This window comes from Convolutriloba macropyga, chromosome 15 (genome assembly GCF_964194025.1).
Source record: "Convolutriloba macropyga chromosome 15, txConMacr16.3, whole genome shotgun sequence".
Classification (NCBI taxonomy): domain Eukaryota; kingdom Metazoa; phylum Xenacoelomorpha; order Acoela; family Convolutidae; genus Convolutriloba; species Convolutriloba macropyga.
The window spans coordinates 3,651,660-3,679,436 of NC_134482.1; the positions used below are offsets into that span (position 1 = coordinate 3,651,660).

The 27,777-nt window shown below is 34.1% G+C and overlaps 1 protein-coding gene across 1 annotated transcript; it reads left to right on the top strand.

Annotated features, from left to right (window-relative positions):
• LOC142353923 (sortilin-like) lies at window positions 1-27,777 on the top strand. The gene is made up of 10 exons (XM_075406155.1): window positions 1-1,004; window positions 4,802-4,974; window positions 8,640-8,849; window positions 9,687-9,895; window positions 15,614-15,779; window positions 17,752-18,031; window positions 20,469-20,781; window positions 21,153-21,411; window positions 25,898-26,098; window positions 27,167-27,777. Exons 1-10 carry the CDS (start codon window positions 701-703, stop codon window positions 27,671-27,673), a joined length of 2,622 nt encoding a protein of 873 aa, XP_075262270.1. The 5' UTR covers window positions 1-700; the 3' UTR covers window positions 27,674-27,777.

Below are 27,777 nucleotides of genomic sequence, written 5' to 3' on the forward strand. Positions count from 1 at the left end.
TGGGGATTTGAGAAAGAGAGAGACAAAGAAAGACAATCAAATCAAACACAACATACAAAGATTTTCTACATTTGTACTTTTGCGTACGTGTTGATACAAATTTGTGATTGTTTGAGTAAATTTGATTATAATTAAAGAACTTCTTTACAAATGATAAGAAAAGCTGAGAAACAATATTGAAAGCCTACGTCAGTTGATCCAACTAAAATCACACGAACGTCCTCAAGATATCTAGCAATTAACCACTGGTAATAACTAGTAATTCTTTTCAATAACATAAAAGGCGATTATTGCAACTCCCCGTTTTATGCTGTTACCTCTCGATATATAGTGGTCAGCTTGTGTTAGTTAACCAATTGTTCTCGTAAAGGGTTTCCACAGTTCCTAAGGGTTATAGGGTTCAACTTTTACCGAAGGGCAGCCCAACCTTACTAAAAACACTCTCTCTTCTCCAGCACTATTCGCAACGTGATTATAACATTTGCATCGACAAATTTATTATTCCACATTATTTTACTTTCTTGGAGTTCATTTTTTCCCAGTTTTATTCATTCAGTGACCTTTATCGAGTTAGTCATGGTCAACTGCATGTGATCGGGTAATATCATTTTGCCCACTTTTGAACAAAGAAAACAAAACGATTCAAAATCTTTCAAGTATTCAAAGTAAAAAACGTGAGCAAAGTATTTGAATTACTACTATGGCTATCCGTTCAACTAAAATTATTTTACCACCAATCTATAAAATCCAATCAGTTCTGATATTGTTAATCATCACTTGTTATGACGTCATATTACCTGTTCACACCTACTGTCAGTTCAATGATGGAATCAAACGGGCTCATCAGCAGTTGATAGAGGATTTCATGACCACTCCGACAGTTACGGATCTGAAGCCATTCAATTACCCACAGGCAGCTACTGAGAGTGGTCTGAACACTTCTGACTATGATTATGGCTTCTCCTACAATTACAGGGATACAGCACCTGACGTCGATATTAAAAGTAATTCTATTTTTTAATCGGTTGGAACAAAATTTGATGAGCAAATTTGCATCTCTCTGTACAAAAAACTCCGCTCATATTGGGCAATATTCGTGACAGAAATTTGAACCCACCGATATCTCTTTAAATAGACCGAATACACTTTTCAAAGTCTAAAATTCTAAATGAACTGCAGTGTAAATATAGATAAAACACAATTTGAGCGATTAAGAAACCTTAAAAAAGAAGTCGAAAGGGTTTTAATGGTTTCGTCACTAAATAGGTCTCCAAATTTTTATTTTTCTTTACAAGATGAACAAATTCATTTAACATATAGCTTGGTATCTTAGTCGAATTAACTGAGGACATGACATTAGTTATCAGTTTAATGTCATAACCCAAGCATGGAATCAGAGCAACACTCTGATTAATGACCCCTCGTCACTCTGATGATGATTTATTATGTGAATCAAAACCCACACAATCGGGTTTTCAGGTGGAATAATAAAACCCACACAATCGGTTTTTCAATTGGGATACTCTTAGCTGGTGGGATAAAGGTTCAAATATTGGATCGTGTTTCATTTGTGTCAATAATCTCGCATCCCTTGCAAGGAGCATGATTACTAATGGATACTGTATTTTTTATTATGGATGCTGTAAGGTAACCCATGTTTTAAATGAAAAGCTGAGCATCGGGATTGCTGAAAGCATATATATTGCCCCCTATTATGTGCTATTAGAACCCTCATGAGCACCTTAGTCGAGAAAAAGTTTCTCTTGCAAGATTTTGCAGATTAAAATTTTTCTTCACAATATGCAAACTATGGTACAGAATCGAAGGCGTTTGAACACTATTAGCATATGATATCTATAATGGGCTTATTTACTTTTTGAGTGGAAAAATATTTTTGACTGAAAACTGGACACTGAAAAACTGTACCAAATAGTACTATAAAACAAACAAGAATTAAAACAAAAAAATGATCAAAAACACCAAAAATTAATCCAGATCCTAAATTTTTTGGTTTAAAAAAAACTAGTAAAACAAATCATTTCAGGTTTTTTTCCTGAATAATATAGTAAAAACGATACAAATTGGGCAACCGGATGTTTAGGAAAAGGCATAAAATGGTATACTGAGTTGTAGATAACAGTACTGAAAAGTTTCGACCAAAAATGAGCGAATAGGTGCTAAAATTGAAGCAATCGGAACAACATTGAACTTGCAAAAATTTTGGAAACTAGCCTTCAGTCTTGCAAGATCTTGTATTCTCAAAAGATTAGCTTTTGTCTTGCTCGATAGTAAATAAAAGGTAACCTCAATGAACAAGATTCTTGCAAGATTTTTAAAGATAACCATCTGTTCTCGACTAGGGTAGATATAAATCAGAATCTTTATTTTAAACGACGGAGAACGAATTTTCAAAAACTAATGATACAAAAACGCTGATTTGTATTGATATTTACTCACCATCTCTACACGGGAACGAAAATTGAATGAGATACAAAACTTGTCCTTAATTTTAATTATGGAAAAAAGAAGCTCTTTTTTACTTGTGTAAGATATGAGAGCAGAATCGACAAATCAGATAACCCAAAATAAAAAAAAACGACCTACATAATTTAAAATGATTTTTCTGTTTTAACTCTGTGACTGAAATGGTTTTGACAAAAAAAAGAAAATTGGGCGCCAAGTTATCTTCAAATTTCTGGGTAAAAAAAGAAAAAAAATAGGACTCGAAGCAGTTTTTGATAAAAAATACAAAAATTTTGGGAGAGACAACAAATTCGACTAGAAAAAAATTCAGAGGACGTTTTTTTTCCGGAAGAGACCCTAGTCAAGACCAAATGGTTGTCTTGCACAAATATGTCAGATTCTGTTAGATAAATGATTACATTCAAAAATCTGGCAAAATTGATAATCAAGCGAGATCTTAGCAGGAAATGGTTTATTATATAGAATCTGCCCGAAGATTGACCATCGTGTAATTGTTGGCAGAAAAGTGGTAATCTTAAAAGATTTTGGTCAAAATAAACCAGTTTGTTCTGGTTGATATGCATTTAAATTAGTTGATATTATCTTTTTTTCAGCAAACTATTTGCTGTACAGTTGCCTTTTTGATTGAATAAAAAGCCCAAAAGTATATGAGAACTATTAAGCAGTGCATAAACAAAGTTCCTTGATATGACGGTTAACAATTTATTTTTTCAAAGTATTGTATTTGTTTATATTGCGCATAGGGTAGATCGCACACCTACTTATTACTAAAATTGCTTTTTTTGAAACCAACCGAGACGCGAACTTATTATGGCTCAAAAAGCACTTCGAATAGTTTAATGTTCACTGTTTTTTGTTTCTTTTTTTTTGCATCCATTTTTTTTATAAATTTGAAGAGATAGTTCATTTGATTATCGCGAGAATATTTTACAGGCCTAATTAGCGTTACAATGTAGTAAACTTAATAATCGGCACAAAAATATTGCACAACACATCTCCCATAGAAGAACCCGCTTCGAAAATTTTGCCAAACAATAAATCTTTTTTTAGGAAGTTTATTGAAGCCCTCATAATGCTCAATCGTAGCAAACTCTTAGCAATAAGCGCATATTGAACTGCTACAGTTGTTAGACTTAATGAATAAACTTGTATCCTCAATAATTATATGTTCTCAAAATATGTTTTCCCTTAATATGTTATCTTTTTGACTGTAACAAAAATTATGAAACCTTTGAGAAATAATTTTTACAACATTTCGTACTTAAATGTGATCACTAGTATGCAAAATTGTTTTATTGTGGAAATCTGAGCGGAAATTGTTATTTTGTAGGAATTTGGCAGACATTTGGTCATCTAGGATGAATCTGGCTGAAGTTTCGACCAGAAGAATCATCGTGTTGTAAGAATCTGCCACATTATGTCAGATTCCTAATAGATAACCATCTATTATCGACTAGGGGCGTATTAGTAGTCCCTTGATTTTCGTTGAATCCCAATAATCAAAAATAACAAAAGAAATAGGGAATTCAGGGAAACATTGTGTTACTATTTTGAACATTTTTAAAGAAAAATCTGATCAATTGAATTGACAATTAACTTGGTTAACATGACTATGTTTAGCAGATCAACAGTTTAATGAATCAATTTTCATCAGTGCATTTCATTTTTCCAAACTATTCTCACCACGTTAGTCAGGTAAAACATAAATCTCGTGATTGGGTATGATGATTAGATCTTTAGAAGAATTTTACTTTACTTTGTTGAAGTGAAAGTTCTGTATAAACATCCGAGACTCTCATGGCGCGCGGTCTAGCACCTCGTGGTTTTCAACAACAAATTTTGAATGTATTGAATAGACAGATATTTTGTTTCAGTAAACCTCTCTATTTTCTCCAATTGATCTATTGTCTCTATTTTCTATCTTTTTTTGGGTAAATTTCGGTCTTGAATTTGAAAAAAGATATTCTATTCTACTCTTCTACTGATTTTTAAGTCAGAAACTATTAAAAATTAATATTACTAAGTGGAATATAAGTAAATGCCACTTTTTACTCCTGGTGGAACCAAGTATTCCAAAACTCTTGATGTGACATGTAACTTTTTATCACAACAATAGCAAACATACATTGAGGACTTAGACTGGTTTTAACTCTCAATCAGACTATCCTTGAACTCACAGTATCTGGACTGTCGTCAAAAGGCAAGCAAGTGTGGACAATAATGTGGCTATGGCGTTTGATCAGAGGTCACTTCAATCTGTGACGTCAACCTTTCTGATAGGGTGCTTTACTCTGAATGTGAAGCCCTGTTGTTTTAGCAGCGGGAATGAGCTATTACTACCTTGGGCCGAGTCCCTCAATGATTATTGTGATAGTGGGGTCCAGACATTTCCACTTCAGAGCACCTGGGTCTAGTGAGACAGCCAGGGCCAACCGGATTCTGTGGAGAGAAATGGATAGCCAGCAGTTTAATGCATCAGCCACTGATCTGGTTAGCAAGTTAACCTGTGAGAAAATGTTTCCACTTTATATTTATTGAAGACGAAAAATCTGATTAAAGTTTATTGAAGCCCTCATAATTCTCAATCGTAGCAAAATCTTAGCAATAAGCGGATATTGAACTGCTACAGTTGTTAGACGTAATGATAAACTTATATCCTCAATAATTATATGTTCTCAAAATATGTTTTCCCTTAATATGTTATCTTTTTGACTGTAACAAAAATTATGAAACCTTTGAGAAATTTCGTGCTTAAATGTGATCACTAGTTTGCAAATAACCAAAGAAGCAAAGAGAACTAATCATGATTTTGTGGCACATTTAACTTCTGGCACAACAACGGTTTGTTTGTCTGTTTCACTTCCCGGAACGAGTTTCAAGTCTTGGTCTGTACTTCTCTAGTGAAATACACGTTTTGAATTGAAACATCAGTACTGACCACGGCTTGTTTCAAGCCTTAAAACTTGCGAAGACATGTCAAGAATTGCTCAAGACTTGTCAAGTCTAAGTTAAGTCTTCATTATTGCACAGCTACGCAAAGTGGAGTTTTAAAAAAAAATATTTATAATTAATGCATTTCGAATATAGCAAAAATTAGTAAGCATTTTTAAGAAGGATTTGCTAGTCTGACCAAGCTTTTTCTGAATTGAGCATATACCAACTTTAAATGTCACATATATTTACCCCGAAACCAATTTCTTTTTTCAAATGGCAAAAAAATTAAACATGACTGTGCGATATCAGAATTTTTCATTCTCGTTCAAGTGAACTTTATAGAAGGGCACGTGATGTCTTGTGATTCTTTTTTCACGTTGGAGAGTTTTTTCGGCAGGCCTCTGGAGGTGGTTGCCTTCTTCTTTTTTTTGGCAAAGGAAAGAAAACCAAGAATAAATCTGTGCACAATATTTGATCCAAGACTTGCAATTTCACTAAATCAGTGCTATTTAAGACATGACGATCAGACTTGACAATCAGACCAGTTGTCGTAGCATTGTTTTGTCGCAAACGATGTGAAAGATTGCGCTTCTTAAACTGATTAGAGAATTTGTAAAGATTTTATTTTAAAGGTCCTGTCCTTACCAATTTTTCATTTTATTCTTCCTCTAATGATCAACAAGAGAGTTTATCACAGTTTTGTTGATAAAAAAATGATACGAAAAAGCCTTTTGCTTTAAATAGCGCAATTACTTGTAGTTATCGCTTTTTTCCCATTTTTGCTCAGCTTTAATCAGATTAATTCTAGTTTAAACAACTTTTTTGGTGTAAATTTGCCTATAATCTGTAAAACTTTTCTTCTTTTCATGCTCCTTCTGTTTTCATCAAGGGAAAACCGCTGCTTTTTAAATTGAACTGTCATTTGATCGGCCAATCTCATTTCTCAAACTAAAAGTTTTATTGCTAGTAAAAATCTTTTATTTTTATGCTGAGTTGACAACTCAGTTAGCAATTCTATGACCTCAACATAAATCAACAAGATTAACATATCCATCAACAGCTTTCTCCCGTATTTTTTTCTTGTTTTTATATCTTATGATTAGGACTCTCCAACGTCTTTGCTTCAGCTGTGTTGCGAAAAGCCGATTGAAGGGGATCAAAAATAACAAGAATAGTAACAATTGTGGTAATGCGCTTGTGTCGAAAATTGCAATCTATCGATTAACACAATTGACGATCTGCTTAAAAGAAGCTGAGATCTTTTGGTTGTTTTTTAAGTGTAGTGGACGTTTTCAAATTTCACTCCTAAAAGGAATGCAGGAATTGAACAAAATTGCTGAAAAAGTTCCGCTTTTAAAAGGTTTTGGGCTATGTATTTTGCTAGAAGTTCTCTCAGTTCTGAGCGAGCTCTGGCATTGAGAAAAAAATTTTCGAGCCTAAATATTAGAATACATATTTTGCAAAAATTAAGTTGTTTTATTTTTTCAACTCCATTCACGTAAAAAATGAGAGGGTGTCTTTTCTCTTTTTTTATATTACGTCTAGTTAAAAAAGTTACATTTTAATCACATATGTTAATAACCATTAACTAATTTTTTAGTTTCGAACACTATTTCATTGTTTAGTTCTCGACAGACGTTTTGGGGCAAGTAATTAAATGGTCGATTTTATTAAAACATCTGTCAAGTTGTTGGCTGATGCTTGTAAAGCCAAACAGTGACATTTTAAAACTATAAAGAAACTGAAAGGGTGCCTCTAATTTGTTTAGATTTCCAGAAAGGAAAAAAAAATCAAGAAAAGTTTCAATTTTTTAAATTTCCATTTCAATTGAATTTCCATTCCAGTTTCAATTTACCAAATTTCTATGGTTGCGCTTCTTTTGACCAAGGAAATCTCTAAACATTTTAACCTATTCTGTAGTCAAAGATGTCTCCAAACGTAAATATTTGCCGTCAGACATCAATCAATTATGATAATAAAACAAATTGAGGTGGCTATATCTTTTCACTAAAGTTTTCAAATTTGAATTTTCTGTCGCTATTTAGTTGGACATCAAGACATTTTTTTCAACAATAATTGTCAATAATTGTATATCATTCATATAATTCTCAATTTACACGGCCTAATCTTTGTAGTAGAGAACGTCAGAGAAAATTTAGATCAATTTGAATTCATTGTTTGTTGCAATTGTCCTCTCTCTTGCGTGATTTTGCATTAGTGAGTGTCTTTTTCCACACAATTGAGTTGAATTTGATTGTTTTTACTTTGCATTTCAAGTTGTTACAATGGAAATTGAGTTGTTTGAACTAAAACTAGAACTTCAAAAACCAATTTAGTTTTGATTTTTCTTAATCGTTATATATGCCTACATAGAACTTCACCTCTATGAGTTTTTCTCGAACTCTCTATTATGTATCACTATTTGAAGGATAGCTTAAGGAAAAAAATAGATTGAGTTGTTTTTGCAATTGGTACGGCGTGAACTAATATTTAAATTTTGTTTTTTATTTAAGTTCTTTTGTTCGCTAGATTTTCACTTTCTTTCTCTTATGTGAAAAAAAGAGAAAGCCGCCCGTTGATTTTTTGTGCCCATTAACAGCCCTGTAAAAATTTGCAGCCCACTTTAAGTTAAAGTAATTTTTTGAGCATGAGTATGCTTAGTAAATGTCCATATTTTTTCTTTTATGTGGTCAACACGGGTAAGTTTTGCACTTTGAAAAAAATTAACGCCTCTTTCCCAGCGCCACAGATTGATAAAAAGCTGCCCTTTCTGCTAGAATTTAACCCAAGTGTAGTAGTTCGTTATTTCTGTAATTTTTTGACATTTTTTGTCCCCAGAAAAAGTTTTCTAAGAGCCAAAATTTACTTTACTTTAAATAAATAGTCAAAATTCAAAAAGCGAGGTGTTATTATAGGGTTTTAGAAAAATGTTATCTTGAGTTTTACCTAATTTTGTAAGCAATACTGAACGAAAATAGAGCAAATTTCACCGAGCAATTGTTTATTGCCGATTCCAAGTCTGCCATTATGAACCCAGTCTATCCCGAAACAGTTTAAGTTGTTTCATACCAACTACTTCCCTTAAAAATTCAGAAAATTGTAACAAGTTCAACCAAGAATATTGTAAGATTCCAACAAAACTCTTCAAAGTTTAGGATCATATAAATAATCATGCTGATTTGAAATTATGTTAAAATGAGGGCGTTTTCTTTCTCAACCAGGTTCTGGAAGATTACAGCCACTACATTGCGAAGACAATCCGACTGTCAGACGAGGCAGATCAGAAGAGTCTTCTATTCCTGGTTGAAGATCCGCTTGACAAGAGTCTCTACATCTCATTCACACAAGATGCAGGAAAGACATTCACCAGAAGGAGACTCCCCATGTACATATGGGAGAAAGTGAAGGTCTACTCCAGTACATACAGACGGGTACATTCATCAAATTCATTCCCACCCAATATATTTTTTAAAATCTCAAGCATGTAAATTAGAATAACCACGAGTTACATGATTTAAATAAAAAAAACCACATCTGTCCTCTGATTAACTAAATAATAACTTTCCGTTTTGGGCTTTCGTGAATTATTTTAATAAAATAAACTTTTAAAGCCTTCAATTTTTGTCCTCTGGAATCCGTTCGTGTATTTTTTTGCATCTCTTCTTTTAACTTGTTCTTGAATTTTTTCTTTGATATTTCCTTTCTTAGAGCTCTAGGAAGTTTATTCAATTTCCGCAAACAAAAATTCACGAACAAAATTTCGTATAATTCAATTGTGTCGCCGTTTTGATTTACATTTTGTTGTAGGAGAAAAATCATGTCGTGCACGATTTAAAAAAATAGTGACAAAAATGCTAAGGTTGCCCTTCATTATTTCAACTAATTGAGTTGAATACGCGAGAGAATCTTTTCTATTCATCTGCTAATGTGCAACCTTAACTTTTATGACAAACGTATAGCGTTTTTATCATGCATGGTAAAAATTTTACAATTTTAATCCAAAATTTTTTATTTTTTCTTTGTACTTTTATATTTTCAAGTCTAGAAATCGGCTAATGAAAAGACGATGCTGGACTTTATAAGGAAACTAGACTTCTAAAGTCTTTACATATCAATTAAAAAATTAGAAACTTATTATAAAAAATATTAGAAGAGTATAGTGTTCTGTTGTGTGGGCGAATCTCGTTAAAGCTGTCTTGTGATTGCAGAGAAATAGTTTATTAAGAGTTATGTTTCTATTTATTATGTTCTTCTTTTGTTTCTGTTAGTCTGACCTGATCCAGCCGAGTCCCTCGTCTATGCAGCGTCTCTTGTCTCTCAACATGTATGTGAGTATAAACGGGGGAGACACTTGGAGGGAGATATTCAGCAGGGAATACTTCCCTGCATACCAGGAGAAGCCACACAAGGCCATCTGGATCAACGACACCACCATACTCGCATCCACATATGCATCATGGGGAATATCACTCCATAGGTAAATAAATATTCCTTGAACCCAAAGACTTATAAATATAATGAATGAAAAATTGGATAGTTTTATAAACAAAATCGTTCTTATATGTTTCGTAAGTTTTCTACATCACCGGGTAAGTGAAATTAAACATGAAACACCCTGACAAGAAGCTAATTAAAACTTGACAAATATTGATAAGATGTTCGTAAGTTAAGAAAACGTCAAGATATGTACGGACATTCAAGATGTTTTCAAATAAGAAATTCAAGAAATAAGATCTTGATAAAGTAAACCAGAAAGAATATTCAAAATCTTAGCAAGATTTGTCAAGTTTTAGGGATTTGAAAACAAGAATTAATAAGATTATGCAAGAACTGTCGGAAAATGTTCTCTAGTCGAGTAAGAAAATCGATCGACATTGAGATTTTCCAGTATGATCTGTGTGGTTCTTCCCTCCTCCTTTTTTATTACGGGCTGGCTGAGTTAGTGAAATGAGTTAAAATATTGATATAGCGCACTATTCTGACCATTACAAAATCAGGATGACCGTACGTCTGACAAGTGAAAAAAGATATGAATCAGTCTATGATTCAGTATTGATGCGGAATCGCATTTATACTGGCCCAGTACTGAAACGCACTTGGAGTTAGGTACGGGATTGCCACTGAATTTTGTGCCATTGAAAAGTATTTACCACGTTGCAATAAAAAATGATAGCAATTTCTCTGGTAACAAGTAAGTACCAAGCACGTACCAAGTATAATAAAAGGAGAAAATGCAACTGAAATCAAACTTTCTGCAAAATGGGTAGGACAAGTAAACAGCCTAAAAAGTTCCACTATGGCCTAATACTGAATCTAGTATTTTAGTAAACTGCAAAATCTAGAAAATTTAGTAAACTGCACTCTTTCAACAAGACCGCTTATGCGTCTCAAACATACGCCTCAAGTTTGTTAAAATATCTATGTTTAGAGAAGAAACCTTTCTTTGACTTCCAGCTTTGCAAAGCTAAATTTGAAGGAACTTTTTGCGGCAACATTGATTGCAGCTTTCTGTAACGTGAAATGTTAGGGCCTCAATGCAGGTGCAACTGCTGTAAAAATGGAACAATACTGGACTCGAACCAGCATCTTTTAATTGCAAGCATAGTTTGCTACCCATTTACACCAACTGGACTTAAGCTCTCGAACTTGGGCATCTCTTACAACCCATTCTCACATTTTTTTCTTGTTCCTCAAGCCTTCATTTCTTTAGCCAAGAATACGTTGAACAGCTAGAGCTTATTGTTAATCTATGTCATTCTTATCTTATGCATAATTTGCATTAGGTTGTTCTCTCTCAACTTTCTAATATAAAAATTGAAAAAGGTGAAATAATTTCAACATGTATTGATCCAAATGCCTTTTCAATTTTTTTTTACAAAATAAAACAGCTTCTCAGAGTTGTGCATTATGTTTTGTTTTATCCTTTTGACAAGAACTGTGTTTCAATTCTTTTTTACAATCCAAGAATTGGATTGTATTGGTGCTCTGTCTTTTTTACAATCCAAGAATTGGATTGTATTGGTGCTCTGTCTTTTTTTTTTATTTTTGTAAGATGTTTTCACACTTTTCATGACTTTGAGCTCTCAGAACGGGATAAACAGGTAAAGCTAAGCGGGCATCAACTTTCATTAGAGGCCCTTAGAAAAGTTTAATAGTCTTTCAATTGCTTAGAGTGGCGAAGCTACTGGGAAGGCCGTAATTTAAGGTTAAAAGGTCATTTTTAGGAGTTTTCGAGCCCAAAATGTTCCAATTTTTTGCATTTTTTCGCCATTTTTCGAATTTTTTGTAGGACCAGTCTAAAATTGAGGTTTGTAAACGTTCATAAAGGTCTTTTCCAAGGCATAATTATTTTCTAAGACCGTATTAAGATCTATATGTTTTGGTACTCCAAATATAAAAACGCAATTTTATACTAATTTTTACAATTTAAAAAGTTTTAATAAGTTTTTTAAAAATTTTTTGTCATTTTTTGGGCTTTTTCAGCCCTAGGTTTCAAAAAACCTGCTTCAGGGTTTGATAATAGGTTACTGCATGGTTTCTAGTGTTAATGGAATGGAATGGTTTTTGAATATTTTAACATCACAAGTTTTTGCAATTTTTTGATAAAACTTGCAAGCTTTTTGAAATTTTTTGTCATTTTTTAGGTTTCTCAATCATCAAAGGCCACGGAATTTCCTCTACGGTTTAATAATAGGTTACTGCATAGTTTTCAGTGGCAATGAATAAGTAAATGCACATTTTCTTAGAGGTAATGGATTGGTTATCAATTTTTTTATAACATGAGTTTTTGTAATATTTTGATAAAAATTAATTGTTTATTTTCAATATTTCCGAAAATTGTTATGTTCCAAGTTTATTGACTTTTATGATCCAGTGAAACTATTTAAGGTTTGAATTAAAAATACTTTATAGCTTCTGGAGAAAATGAAACAGTTCTGAAGATGTTAATATCACGAATTGTAGCATTATTTTGTTAAAATTTTTAATTGTTTCTTAATTCAAAAATTTTTGCCATTTCTGAGTGTAACTATCTTTACTGGCCGACAAAATTTTTTAGGTCTTGCAGGTGGGTTATATGGCAGAACACCACAGACCACAAAATGATTTTGAACATATTATTGCCGCAAAATTTAGAAACTTTCTTTAAATTTTGTACTTGTCAGTTTTTTTGAAGCGTTCGTCAAATTTCTTGAGTTTAATTACCTTTAGTGGAGTCTCTTTCATTTTTTGTGCGTAAATGAGTATATTGAATTGTATCGTATTTGGCCTTTATGGTAAAAGCTTCAAGAGTTTTATACATGATTATTTTCTTATTTAATTTGTTTGATTATTTTAATTTCTCAACTTTGAGATTGTGTTTTTGCTGGGATTGTTCAATTGATCTGCTGGTCAGGTACTCATTAGTTCTCCGTATTTCATTCAATTCTTTGGATTGTATTTCAGTACTTGTCCTGCTATGTTTTTTAATTTTTGTAAGATGTTTTCACACCTTTTTTCATGACTTTGAGCTTTGAAAACGGGATAAACAGGTAAAGCTCAACGGGCATCAAGTTTCATTAGAGACCCTTAGCAGCGTTTTGTAGTCCTTTAAAAGCGTGATGTGGTGAAGCTACTGGGAATGCCCTAATTCAAGGTTAAATGTCAATTTTATGAGTTTTCGAGCCCAAAATGTTGCAATTTTTCGCGTTCTTTCGTCATTTTTCGAATTTTTTGTTAAAACAGTCTAAGATTGAGGTTTGTAAAAGTTGATAACTGTATTTTGCAAGACTTAATTTCTTTGGCCATTTTAAGGGCTATGTGTTTTGGTACTAAGAACAAACACACGCAAATGTATACTAATTTTTACATTTTTTTTCAAGTTTAATGAAAATTTTTGTCAATTTTTGAGTTTTTCCAGACGTAGGTGTCAAGGAACCTCCTCTAGGGTTTGATAATAGGTTACTGCATAATTTCTAGAGTTATTAGGTTGGTTTTCAGTCTTTTAACATCACGAATTTTAGCAATTTTTTAATAAAAACTTGCATTTTTTTAAACATTTTATTTCTTGCATTTTTTAATATTTACTGTCATTTTTAAGTTTTTCCAGCCCCAGGTGCCATGAAACCTCCTAAAGGACAGGATAATTGGTTACTGAAAAATTTTTCTTGTCCATGTGATTGTTTCCGAAATTTTAATGTCACTAGTTTAAGCAATTTTTTGATAAAATTTGCTATTTTTTTTAAAAATTTGTCACTTTTAGGCTTGACCAGCCTCAAGGGCCACGGAACCTCCCCAAGATTTGATTAGGGGTTACAGTTTCTAGTGGCAATAAAAGAATTTTCAATTTTTAATTTAAACCATTTTAGCAGTTTTTTTTCAAATGAAAATTGAATTTTTTTAAAAGTTTTTTTGAAAATATTTCAACATCGAGTTTTTCGGCGCCAAGGGCTCAGGAACGGCCTCTTGGGTTTGATAAAAAGTTACTGCATAGTAGCTAGAGGTAATGGATTGCTTATCAATATTTTGATAACTATAGTTTTAGCAATTTGTTGATCAAATTTAAATTTTTTTCAAATTTTCTGAATATTATCATGTTCCGAATGTATCGAGATTGTGAGCCAATGAAACTATATAAAGCTTGAAATGGTGATACTATATAGTCTCTGGAGACAATAGGAATGCTTCTGAAGATATTAATATTGTATTTTTTTTTCATAATTTTGTAAAAATTTGCAATTATTTTCAATTTTTTTTTCGTTTGTCATTTTCTGAGTTTAACGATCTTTACTGGCCAACAAAACTTTTGCAAGTCTTGTGGATGAGTTACATTGAAGAATTTCAGAGACGAATGAATGATTTTATTTTTTGAGAAATTGAGAAACTTTCTTTAATTTTTGCACTTTGAGATTTTTTAAAAGTTTTTTGAAGTGTTTGCCATATTTCTTGAGTTTATCTGCCTTTAGTGGATAATGAATCTCTTTCAAGGCTGGTGCGAGATTTATTGAGTATATTGAATCCTATTATAATTTCCCTTCATGGTAAAAGCGTCAGAGTTATAGCAATTATATTTTTTTCTCAACTTTTGAGATGGTCTTTTGGGCTGGGATTGTTCGATTGATCGGCTGGTCAGATACAATAGTTCTCAGTTTTTCCATTCAATTCTTTGGATTGTATTTCAGGACTTGTCCTGCTATGTTTTTTCAATTATTTGTCTTGTATTCGGAGACTACCAAATTTCAAAAATTTAAATCCAGAAAACAAAGGAAGTTTTGATATTGACAAACCAATGAAAATTTTTTTAGTTGTTGAAAAAAGATTTTTTTTTTTTAAAAAAAAAACAATTTTTGAGTTAAAAAACTGACTTTACCAGTGTTTCAACTGCGAAGATTTTTTTGTTCTCAACTGACTCTTCTCTCTTATCTCGTTGTTACAAATTGTCCGAATGTAATTAATTCGTCTAATCAAGGACATATAAAACACTGGAATAACTCATAGACTTTTTGTTAGCTTCTATTTGGCGGCAATTTAGAAAAAAATTTCCACTCTACCTGTTCTTATTTTTTGAAATAAAAACACATAAAAGACTTTTATAGAATTTAGACTGCTGATGAGAAAAAGACCTTTTGAATAGCACCAGCCAAATTAATTTCTGAAATGATGGGGATGAAAAAGAAAACATTTTCGTTAGTTCTTCAAGGTGTTGTCTTTCTTTTTTTTGTGTTTTTAAAGAGTTGAATGTCATTTGAAGATGTATTTATTTTGCTTTATGTCATGTTAACAACTAAAATGATGATTTGTTAGAAAGAGGAAGAGGGGTTAGAATCTTTAGCATCAATTTGCGCAAATTACTAGAGGAAAAGTTTCATTTCCCTCTTTTCCAAACAATTTTCTTGATTTGATTTTTTTTTCTGTTTGCAGCAAAAATATACTGGTGACCTCTTCTGGTTTTTTAATATTTTCTGTTAACTGACATTTGTGGTCGACCGGAGGCCTTTGGAGAGCTTAATTCATGAAATTAACTGAATGATCAGGAACGATTAACAGAATATAGAAGTTCAACTCAATGCATAAAATTCTTTACAAAATCATAACCGAACTTTCCCTTCATCTTTTTGCGTTTCCTATAAACGAAACACTCCCATCTCCTCTCCTGTGTCAAGACAAATGAATCTGTTAAAATGTTGTAATGCGTCCCATTTGGATGTGTGTTGGCTAGGTGTGACGTAGTGAAGCACGCGTGTGAGATGTTGTTGCATGACATAAAGAACTTTGTGGTGAGAGGGAATGTGATAGTGGCCAGTATCTACCATGACATGGACAGACAGGATAACAGGTCTCTATACACAAGCACTGATCTCGGAACCATATGGCACAGGGCACAGGTAGAGTTAGTTATCTTTGGAAATTTGAGACCCCCCCCCCAAGCCTACACAGGTTGAGGTCGCGCTCGAAACTGCCTCTGATCAGACCGTCCCAGACAAGTGTGACCTCTGATCAGACTAGTCTGCGCTCGAAGTGCGCTCGAAGCCGCCTCTGATCAGATGAGTTCCAGACCGAAATGACCTCTGCTCAGACGAGTTCCGGACCATTGTGCACCTGGGTTGACCACCATAAAAGAAACTTACTAATCATAAAACGCCATATATGGATTTTATGGAAACTTACTAAGCATACAACGATCATAAAAATTTTTGAGTTTGGCTGAGAAACAGTCCAAAGAGCTACATGCAGTTCCAAACAACGTTTCTGTGCATAAAATTTCAAAATTCTGAACTTTATTTTTATGGTACCGTACTTACCATAAAACGCCAGAAAAAAAAATTTTTATGGACCATTTTATGGTTTCAAATTTTCCATTAAAAATTCTGTATTATAAAATTCACATTTTTTTGAGGTTATCTTCCAAATAAAATCGAAAGACCAGTCTCAGATTCACTAAACGTCAAAAAACAAGAAATCCACTTTTATGGTACCGTACTTACCATAAAACGCCATAAAAAATTTTGCGTCTTAGTTATTTTTGTTCCCCTATTGAGAAGACAAATGGTTAGATTTACGGTGCACGGTTATTCATTTTAGAACTAAGCTTTAGATCAAAGCCACACGTCAACTCTAGGTGTTTAGGTAATGGTAACTTATCAACCATAGAATGTCCCATGATGGTAACTTATCAACCATAGAATGTCCCATGATGGTAACTTATCAACCATAGAATGTCCAATGATGGTAACTTATCAACCATAGAATGTCCCATGATGGTAACTTATCAACCATAGAATGTTCTATAATGGTAAACTTACAAACCATAGAAATTTCCATAATGGTAAACTTACAAACCATAGAAATTTTCGTAATGGTAAACTTAGAAACCATAGAAAGTTCCATAATGGTAAACGTACAAACCATAGGAAGTTCCATAATGGTAAACTTACAAACCATAGAAAGTTCCATAATGGTAAACTTACAAACCATAGAAATTTCCATAATGGTAAACTTACAAACCATAGAAAGTTCCATAATGGTAAACTTACAAACCATAGGAAGTTCCATGATGGTAAACTTACAAACCATAGGAAGTTCCATAACGGTAAACTTACAAACCATAGGAAGTTCCATAATGGTAACTTGACAACCATAGAGTTCCATAATTATATATTGCCAACCATAACACGACCATCATTATTTTTATTGAAACTTACAAACCATAAAATGGACCATTATGGAAACTTACAAACCATAGCAAGTTCATGGAAAGAAATTTTTTATGGAACTTTATGGGACCATTATGGAACTTTTTTTATGGTTGGTAAGTTTGGTCAACCCGGGAGACTAAATTGCGCTCGAAGTGTTGTCCCATACCATCATATGCATGTATGGTCTGTGATGATTAGACCATTTGCCATCATTGACAACAATCATTTTTCAAACATCATTCAGGTCTTTCAACCCCCTACTCCGAACAATGATATCTACTTCCATGCGCACAGAAGATTTACGCATAGCGGATCAGGATTATAAAATCAATTCTGATTTTGATTTAGACGTTGATAAAACAAAGCAATAGATAATTATCAATTTTTGGAAGCATTATTATCCCGAAATCCCATCGAAATCCATGTCAGAAGCCAATGAGTAGTTTTTCCTTTTTTTAAGAAATGCACTTTTGCGTACCTAGCCCATATGGTTGCATATGGTATGTGAAAACAACACAGGCGCTTGAGAAGGCGTAAAAGTTAAACGAGAAATAACTTTCGAACACCGAAACAGAATAGATCCTCAGTATGAACCCAGCTCGTAATCTCTGGAAATTTTCAAATGTTGACTGTTGGTCTTTCATCCACAGCTGTGTTGCAGGTAGCGTCCTTTCAACAACATCATAAACCATACGTCTATCTCATGTCAGAATCCCTCTCTTTTCTCACTCTCCTGAACGAACAGGAAGTCTGCTATGACCTGTATGTCTCTGATTCCCAACACGTGTCTTACTCTCTCAGTATGAAGTGTCTCTACCAGGAGAGGGGGATTGGGGGCAGGGTGGGGGTGGAAAGATTGGGCAATTTGCCGAGTGCATTTGTAGTGAACAAAATGGACCCGGGTGCCGATAACCCCGCCATGTACGTCAGTCTCAACAATGGTGAGTTTCCAGTTATAAAGATCTCTTCAAAATGCATCCGCTGTTCCGGCACGAAATTCTGAGAGTCTATCATTTAACAATGCTCTAATTAGAAAACATTCCCGGGTCGAGGAAAATTTGGAAAAATATGTAAGATAAGCGTTAAAAAAGTTGTTTTTTTTTCACCGCAAATATTGTACATAATTTTGCGGTGAAATGCGCTGAAGTATTTTTTTTCACCGCATTCAATAGAATTCTTACAAAAAACAAACTGCCTGACAACGGTTCGAACATCTCACCTACTTCTTGTCTACCTACTTCATCTTCTTCCACTTCGCCATCTGTCACGTACTTCTGTGATATTTCTTGTGAATTTTAAGCAAACTCAAAAAACGTTGGAAAACAAATGCGGCGAGTTTTTGTAAGAAATGCGATGAATTTCGCGGTGAATTTTTGAAAGAATTGCAGTGAAATGCGGCGAATTAAATTTTTTCACCGCGTTCACCAATAGCCTTTTTTGCTAATGTGAGCAACATTCATAGAATTTGCCTACCAATATTAAGAATAAAGTGAACCTTTAAACAGCTAAGACTTTAAAAAAAAACTCATTCGAAGTTTCTGAAATCAACAAAAACTTATAACATCAGATAAAACATATAAGTAAACTAAAAAAAGGTGACAGAGTGAGAGAACGCGAAAGACGTGCGAGAGACGAACGATGTAATTTCACCGCGTTCACCTCCCATCTCATATAATTTGCACACTTTTTCAAGCGGTGAATTTATGTAATTTCACCGCTAAATTCAGTGGTGAAATTATGTAATTTCACCGCTACTAGGCGACAATTTTTTTCACCGCATTCATCGCCTAATTCATGTAATTTAACAGCATCCACCGCTTATCTTGCAAAGTTTTCCGCTTGTCTTGCATATTTTATGCGTTGAATGGCGGTGACCCTCGACCTGGGTTTGTGTGAAATGTATATTTGTACATATGATGTGGTTACTTAAACTTGGCTTTCGAAAATTAATTTTCCCAACTCGAAGAAAATGCGGATATATATGCAAGCTTGTTTTCAGTAGTTTTAACACACTTTGAAAATGATTAGAGATGTGTCATTTAAAAGTGAGGCGTAAGTTGAATTCCCGAAAAACTTTTGATATATTTACCTCGAGATATCCTCAATAGCTGCATGAGTAAACTGACTTAACTCGTTAGAATGAGAGGGCGTTTGTTTGAACTTTCACTGCTGTGTAAAATTATCTTTTCCTTTTTTTAGCCGTTTGGAGCTTTCAGCTATTTTGACTTGGGCGTTAACCGTTTTTATTCAGTGAAGATAATTTTTAAATTTTTGTCAGCTTTGTTTCAAATTTTGTTTCCCTATAAAAACTGAATCCAAAATTTTCTAAGCGACTGTCTAACTTTGGGTATAATTTCAAGATTTTAAAAAATCTTGTTTTTAAAAAAATATTTTATAACTTTGTGCAAATTTATATTATATATATTAAAAATTATACGATGTTTTTTACGCGTTTACTTACTCGCTTCTGACGAATAAGTAGGTGCAATTCTACGTTTTCTCGCTGACAGTTCGAATAAGTAATTTTCATTTTCTTTTGAAATATTAGAGATTAATTTGTACCCAATTTCGAAGTTGTTTTTATGCAGTTATGTTTTTAAAAAGACCGTCTCTGTCTTCCAAGTTCATCGTTGTTAATTCTTCCCAAACAAAATTCATAGCAATTATATTAGTCATGCGGTCATTTTTTGATGGCATTTTTAGCATCTTTGAGTTTTCGTCCAACTATTATGGCTTTTCGTCCCCAATAACGGGATAAACAGGTAAAACCCTGAGGGCATTAAATCACACCTTTTAGAGCTCTGCTGGTCCTTAGGTGTAGATTTCACCGCAACTGCTTAGAGGTAAGAGTAAGTAAATTCATTGATCATCCCTAAACTGCCCCCTTGAGACCCCCATTCCACTCCACTCCGCTCCAGCAACCCCTTCCCTGGCCCACTCTTGCTCAAAATGTTTAAAATGGGCATTGATATGCATTTAGAGATAAGCAGTCTAATGATTGATGGATTAGACTGACAGTAGTTTAGTGTTTGTTTTGCTTGAAGAGTAGCATCCCATCTCTGAGCCTCCTTGTAATTTATCGAATCAGTAATCTTTCACTGGTAATATCTGATTTCAGAATTATTCATAATAGAGTGCTAATTTACAGCCCATTTCTTCTAAAGGCTATCCTTGAGGAAAGTTTTTGCGGCGCACGGACTCTGGCAAAACTCATCTTTTTGGAATGATTCGTTGGATGGTTGCATTTACTATTTTTACTGAATTTCTTCCATGATTAATCGTCAATTACATTGGTTCATTATACAGAACCTCTTACTCAATCCACATTGACTTGTCAAAGAAATCCAATTTTCATTTCACTCGGAAGTATTTTTCCAGGTGGCACTTGGAAGCTTGCAAACGTCAGTAACGACACTTGTAGTACATGCTTGTCAAGAGTCAGGCCAGGTTCCAACTCCAACGACCCTGCCACTTTCGACTACTGGTCAGAGACGACTGTGCACGATTACGAAGACAGCTCGGGCGACAACAGTCGTGATTCCTTTTACCACGTGGGAACTATGCTGTCCAGTGACTTTGTTCCTGGTTTCGCACTGTCCTACATTGAACAGATGAAACAGCACCGGGCTTTTCCATTTGCAACCCTGGATGGTGGGAAGAGTTTCTTTCCGATTCCAGTCAGAAACTCACAGTTAGTTTTAATTGACAGAAAAATTTTTCCGTTGGTGCCCCCCTCCCTCCCCCCCCCCCCAGCTTAGTGGGCACATATTATTTGCACCCCCAGAAGCTCGTGCCATATTTTCATATAATGATTTACTGTGTAATGACACGTGCTCTGTAACCAGAGGGGGGGGGGGGGGCGCATAAGGTCCTGGGGGGCGCAAACGGAAAAGATCTAAATATTGATATTTTCGGTTAATAATGGACACCTTGAAGTAAGATATGCACTATTGTCTGCAAACTACATAAACCTTCATCGTACATTTTATAATAGTGCGAGTCATACCGATTTTTTTAATAGTTGTTAGGCACTTATTATTAATCACCTTTAATTTTTCTCAGACACTTTGCCTTCCTAAACTCTGGAGATGTTCTCGTGGACTACGGGGGAGGTCGCATGACGTCATTCTCTCTCTCATTCGACAGAGGTCACTGTTGGTACAACTACTCTCTCTTCTCAGAGAACACTGGACCTCAACAGAGTGAGAGATTGGTGTTGGCCACGAATGCTCTCAATTCCAAACACAACTCAGTGGAACTTCTGGAGTTTGTAGGGTTGAATGACTACGTCACCATAGGACAGAATAGCTGGAAAGCAGTTGTGAGTGTAGTTTCACTTACATCTAAAAATGCTATATGCCAATAAGTACCTAAAATCATGGAACCACAGGGAAAAATAGAGCATTACGGCGCGAATCCTGCATTTTGAGCAAGCAAATTTGCCTGCTTAAGTAAGCATTGTCCACTCTCCCATGTTTTAAGATAGGGCTTTATAGGCTTTCGCGGACAACAGTAACAGCAATAAAAACTAGTTCAAATTTGCTCAAAATTGAAGGCGACGTGATGCTTCTGCCACAGACATTTGAGAATAGCTATGTTCTAATATCGCACAGTCTCGCACAAAGTGATCTTGCAAGATTCTGTATCCTTAGAAAGAAAACATACAAGTTCTTACAGATTTAATACAGAGTTTATGCAATCAGATATTTCACTTGAAAGTTCTTATAATTATTTAGTAAGATTTCATTGCTTCAGGTCTGCTTCGCGCTAACTCTAGCAAGAGCTAGTGAAATTAAGCGAAGTAACAAAATTACAACAACTCAGAAGTTAACAGTTTGTTTTTACCAAATTAGTACGATATCGCGTTAGCTTGTACGGTTCCTCTTAAAATTGCAACAATCAGAATGACCTCAAATTAATTAATAAGATTAAGTATGATCACAGAAATGGGAGTGGGAAAATTGCATGTAATTGATGGAGCACCGTTTTTATCACAGGAGCTTGGCAACCACGAAGACCCCGCTTTCTCCATGCTTTGCTAGGAAACAACATCTTCATGGCAAAAACACAAAACAACGACCTAAGAAAAAAATTGCTTAAAAAAGTTTGTCGCCATTTGAATAAAGTACAATTTCTCAAATCAGGGGAATGCAGTTCGTCGGAGAAATTAATTTAAAGTACGATAGAAACTATTTACACAGAAAGATGTTACATTTACTTTACAGTTTTTGAAATTTTAGCTGCAAAACGTTCAGCGTTCACCTGAACCTGGTATTGTAAACTAAGTTGTTTTCTATTCTTCAGTTGAATACATGACTGTTAATGACCGCATATCTTTACAATACTTGGAGCCAAATTACATTACTAGGATCAGATTAAAATTAGTAGGTGTCTGGAAACAAAAATATTCAACTGAATTAAATATTTTTAGGAACTCTTACCATTTATTAGTACAAATGAAATAGAGTTTGCGCAAGAACATGAACTTTTTAACATTTTTTAGTATGATATTTCGAGATAACTATATAGTACAACAAAGTAGTTGTCTGGATAAATTCTTACTTCTTTCTAAATATAGCCTAGTTAGAGTTTGTACGATTGTTAATACAAAACTGTTCTCGATTTCTGGGCTGACTTTTGCTGAAGAACTTGATCACATTGTTAAACAGCATACTCTTAGTCCCTACAACTCACTTTTTAAAACAGAATCGGATAAAAATTGTAATAGTTTTTATGAACCAGATCGCATAGCATAAGTGTCATCATTACTGGATCGCAAGCAACAAAAGGGTCTTTCTTATACGAACAGTTGATCTATTTCGATGTGAGAGAGATGGACAGAGTCAGCAGAGACTCGAAACATTTAACTGCTAAGACAAAGGGAATTGAATTACCCTAACACAATTCAGAAACATCACATATAGTGAAGCACAAGCTTTCGTTTTGGTTAAAGTATATTTTTCGGTTCTGTCTGCTGAAAGTTTCAATGCCTCTTCTTTGTTAGTTTTATTTGTGGTCCCAAAATCAGCGCAATTACTTTTCCAAATTCATATGCATATCTAATAACCAAAACGCAGAACAAAAGAGGTCAAAAATTGGGCCCTACAAAAACAGATGCCTTGACGAAATCATTTCCTGGCCTGTAAATAGAAAATTTCTTCTTGGTGTTGTTTTTTGGTGTTTCTGGCAATCAACAATGAAAAGATCAAACTAAAATTCAATTGACTTAGCAATTAAAATAATTTAAAATGCACTGCTAGCATTATTTTATAGCGATAGTTCGACCTGTATCAAAAGTTCTTTGTTGAATTCAAAATTTGTTGTGAAAATAACCGAGAAAGCAATAAGGTATTTTTTGTGTCACGTTTGTTTTTTGAGTTGACTGTCATCCTCAAGAAAACTCTTGCGGAAAAATTTGGAAAATAGTTGTGACGACATTTGAATTCTAAACACGATCATGGAATTGCTAACGCATCAGAGATTTTGCTAAACAATCTACTAACGCTGACTTTTTGAAACCACTTGAATATATTGTAGATGTTTTTTGGTTTTTTGGTGCGATCTCCAATTTGGCGCGAAAGTCGTTTCAGCCACCTAGCAGATAAAGTGGCCCAACAAAGAAACAAATTTTCAATGAAAAACGTGTCAGTCGAAAGTTCCCAATTTTCTGAACAATTCAGACTGGAGATATTTTTACGGCAAACTGACAAAAAATATGATGCTATTAGAATTTCAAAGGTTTTGAAAGCGCTTGAGTACAAGACGCTGAAATTGAAAACTGCTATGTTTGAAAAGACAAACAAACATTTTGGCTACTCAAGGAAAAAAAGACAGATCAATTTTCAAAAGTTTGCAGTAATGAAATTAAAACGATCTGCTTTATCAGAAAAACAATTTTTCTCCGGTTTTCTTGAATTAAATAATGAAGAGACTAGATAGAACTTTTTTCAAGATCTCCAATTTGGCGCGAAAGTCGTTCAATCCCCCTAGCAGACAAAGTGTCCCAACAAAAAAAACAAATTTTCAGTGAAAAACTTGTCAGTCGAAGGTTCCCGATTTCCTGAACATTTCAGAATGGAGATATTTTTACGGCAAAGTAACAAAAGATATGATGTTATTAGTTCAAGGAAAGAAAGACAGGTCAAATTTCAAGAGTTTGCAATAATGAAACTAAAATGATCTGCTTTTTCAGAAAGAAAAACAATTTTTTTCCGGTTTTCTTGAATTCAATAATGAAGAAACTAGATAGAACTCCATTCAAGATCTCCAACTTGGCGCGAAATTTGTTAAAGCCCCCTAGCAGATAAAGTGGCCCAACAAAAAAGTTTTCAATTAAGAACTTGTCAGTCGAAGGCTCCCAATTTTTTGAACAATTCAGACTGGAGATATTATTTACTGCAAAGTGACAAATGATATGATGTTATTAGAATTTCAAAAAAATTGAAAGAGCCTGGTTGCAAGACGCTGAAATTGAAAATTGCTTTGTTAGAAAAGACATACCAAAATTTTGGCTACTCAACGAAAGAAAGACAGATCAAATTTCAAGAGTTTGCAATAATGAAACTAAAATGATCTGCTTTATCAGAAAGAAAAACAAATTTTCTCCGGTTTTCTTGAATTGAATCATGGAGAAACTAGATAGAACTCCATTCAAAATCTTTGCAATAAAGAACTTTCAAACGAGAAACCAAGTTTAAGAGAAACCAACGAGATAACAAAACCATCAAATTCTACGGAATTTTCAAATCCTCTAAATTACAGATTTTCAACTCTAGATGCTTGTATTGGCTTGCAAATAACAATAATCATTCTTCCTAAAATTGCTGCAATTTTTTTCCCTGTACATTAGCTTGCAGTTATCAGATTTCTTAGAAAGGGAGCAGTTACTGTCTATCATCGAATTTCGTCATAGATTTCGACAATTGATGCTATCTTAAAATCATCTACAATGCAAATATGACGTTGACTTTAGCAAAAAACATCTTTCAAAAGGTTTTTGATTTTAAAAACCACAAAATACTTTCTCGGAGATTTCAATATCTAGGTTTTGACGAACACACCACCAATTTAATAGAAATCACGAATTGGCTACCTATCACGTGGTACCTAGAAACGTGTGCATAAAATTTAAAGCTCGCTTTCACTAGTTTAAGGTCAAGTTCTTGAAACAAATAATTTAAGATGCGTTTTAAATTTTAGATTAAAATAAATTCCTAACTGCACATTGCCTCTTACCACTTGCATCATACTTTATGTTTATTACAGGAAATGAAGATTTTTTTTTGGTTTGGTCTCCTTTTCCCCAGAACGTATCTTTATCATGCAAAAAGGACCTCCCGGTTTGGAGTTTAGCGACAAAAGAACGATTGCGATTGCACTCAATGGAATATACTATTGGATAATAGCAAATTAAACAATAACCAAACATTTTAATTAGCATTATACTTTAAGATGCACTGGTCTCAAATACTCAAATATCGGCAAAATGGTAATTAAAGTCTATTGGGTGGGGCGCTGGCTTGTAATAAAAAAAACAAGGAAAACTGAAAAAATTAGAACAGATATTAGTAACTGGCGAAAACAAATTTAGGTCTCTTGATCGTGTTGCGTGTGATAAAAAGTAATTAATTAACTGGTTATTGCCGGAAATAGGATCGCAAACGGGTTTGTTCTGAAGGATAATTGAAAATTAAATTGAAAAAATATATATAGTTAAGTCCTTTTACATAGGAACTATGCAAAACAACCCCAGGGTTTGTAAATGAATAACGAGAAAGGTTTTTTAAATCTGGTTACGGTTTTTTCAGATCCCCGTTCGGAAACTGCGAGTGAAGAGTTACATCATCAACATGAGACAGCTGGCCGAGAAGGTGTCCACGTGTACAGATGACAGCACTCACATTGAGACAGACAGAGAGTGTGTGCTAGGCAAGAGCTATACATTCAAACGACCGAAAGAGGGCGCAGAGACATGCAGATTACATGACACAGAGACAGAACCCAAACATGTAAGCGAAATTTTTTAAAATATTGGTTAATGTTAATCTTCCATTCTTTATTTACAAAGCAAAGCAACTTCTGTCGAAGAGCGTGAGACTTTTTTGCTTAAATTTGCTGTCTTGGACTAACTGCTTGTTGTTTGGAAATGATTTCAACTTGGTCAAGATTGTAGGCCTTTCCATGGCAAAAATTTGCAAAAATGACTGTGTATGGAGTGAACTTACCGAAGAAGAACGCGAACAAACCTTGCATGGTCTTAGATATGGTAGCAAAATAAAGCTTATAGAGGTTTGATATGCAAGAAACTATATATGATATACAATATGGTATGTAAGGAGGTATTAATGGTACAATTGCTGATTTTGGATGTTTAATCCAAAAAAAACATCCAAACGTCAAGCGAAATGTAACGGTCTTCTATTAGCCATGAATATTATGGTCTTGGATATGGCTCCTAAGAAACCATAGAAAAAACTCTTATCTTTAATTTAAAAATTATCGTCGCCAAATGTAATTTTGTCAGTTATAAGCGTTAGTTTTTTATATACAAGATCTCGTTTGAGTTCGCATGCATTTTTTCATGGTCTTAAGACATCCAAGAAACCGTATACATTACATCTTTTAAATATGTTTTATATGATGTTTTATATGTTTAATGCGAATAATTTTTGGGATCATCCCGTGCCACTGATTTTCAAGATCATTCGGGCGTAAATTAGAACTATTGGCGGGTATATGTTTTCAAAACTCTGATTTACAAATTATTAAGTAATTTTACCTCGAGGCTCATGTCGCAGAGACTCGTTGTCCCGTCTAAGTACTGATTGCGTAAACTTGTTTGTGAAATTTTTTAGTGGCCTAAATTTTTCAACACCTGAAACAAGTAATATGAATTACCTGTACGATTTTAGTGTTAAACCAAAAGTAAAAATAACTTTTTAGAAAAATAACTCAACTTTTATTTTTTGTAAATAGTTTAATAGAAAAAATTGGTAAAATTTCTGCAGTCCTTGATGAGGGTTAATTTGGTTAGACTCTGTATCTTAGGTTAACTTTAAAAGTGTTGGATGTTATAGGACTCTTGCGTTTGTGACGTGGCAGACTTCGAATGCGACTTCGGGTTTGAGCGTGACGAAAGTGTCCAAGATGGCCTAGTTTGCAACCCTTTCAAATCTGAGAGAATGAATCTCACATCAGTCTGTTACCACAAACTGTACGAACAACATGATAAGTTCTTTAACACGACCGGTTACCGAAAGGTCGCTGGGGACAGTTGCCACGGGGGAAAACAAATTTATTTCAGCTCCAAAGAGGTCCACTCGTTCCAAGTTTTGTGCACAACTGAAGATTACAAAACTTCGAGGCAGGAAATGAGGTACGGTCGTCCAGACAACGATGGGGGCTCCAGATTTGGTACAGTTTTTGGCATTCTTTTCCTAATCGTGTTTATTTTGTGTTGTGCTCTGGCTGTGATTTACCTGGTCAAGGTGAAAAAGTATCGATTGCCCGCTTTCCAGATCCCCTCCTTCGATTCATTGCGTTCCAATTTCAGCTTCTCAAAGTTCCAAAACGAAATAGTTTAAGTTCATATCTGTTGTACTAACTAGTCTATTACACCTGTTATTTGTACGCGTTTGTATTTAGATGAAATGATACGCAAACCTCGAGTTTATTTTTGATTAATTCT

Bases quoted from the DNA above. Each gene is read 5' to 3' on its own strand.
- LOC142353923 (XM_075406155.1), top strand. From the start codon at position 701: ATGGCTATCCGTTCAACTAAAATTATTTTACCACCAATCTATAAAATC. The intron at 18,032-20,468 runs GTGAGTTTCCAG...GTATTTTTCCAG, and splicing joins GTACGTCAGTCTCAACAATG to GTGGCACTTGGAAGCTTGCA. The intron at 26,099-27,166 runs GTAAGCGAAATT...TGGATGTTATAG, and splicing joins CAGAGACAGAACCCAAACAT to GACTCTTGCGTTTGTGACGT.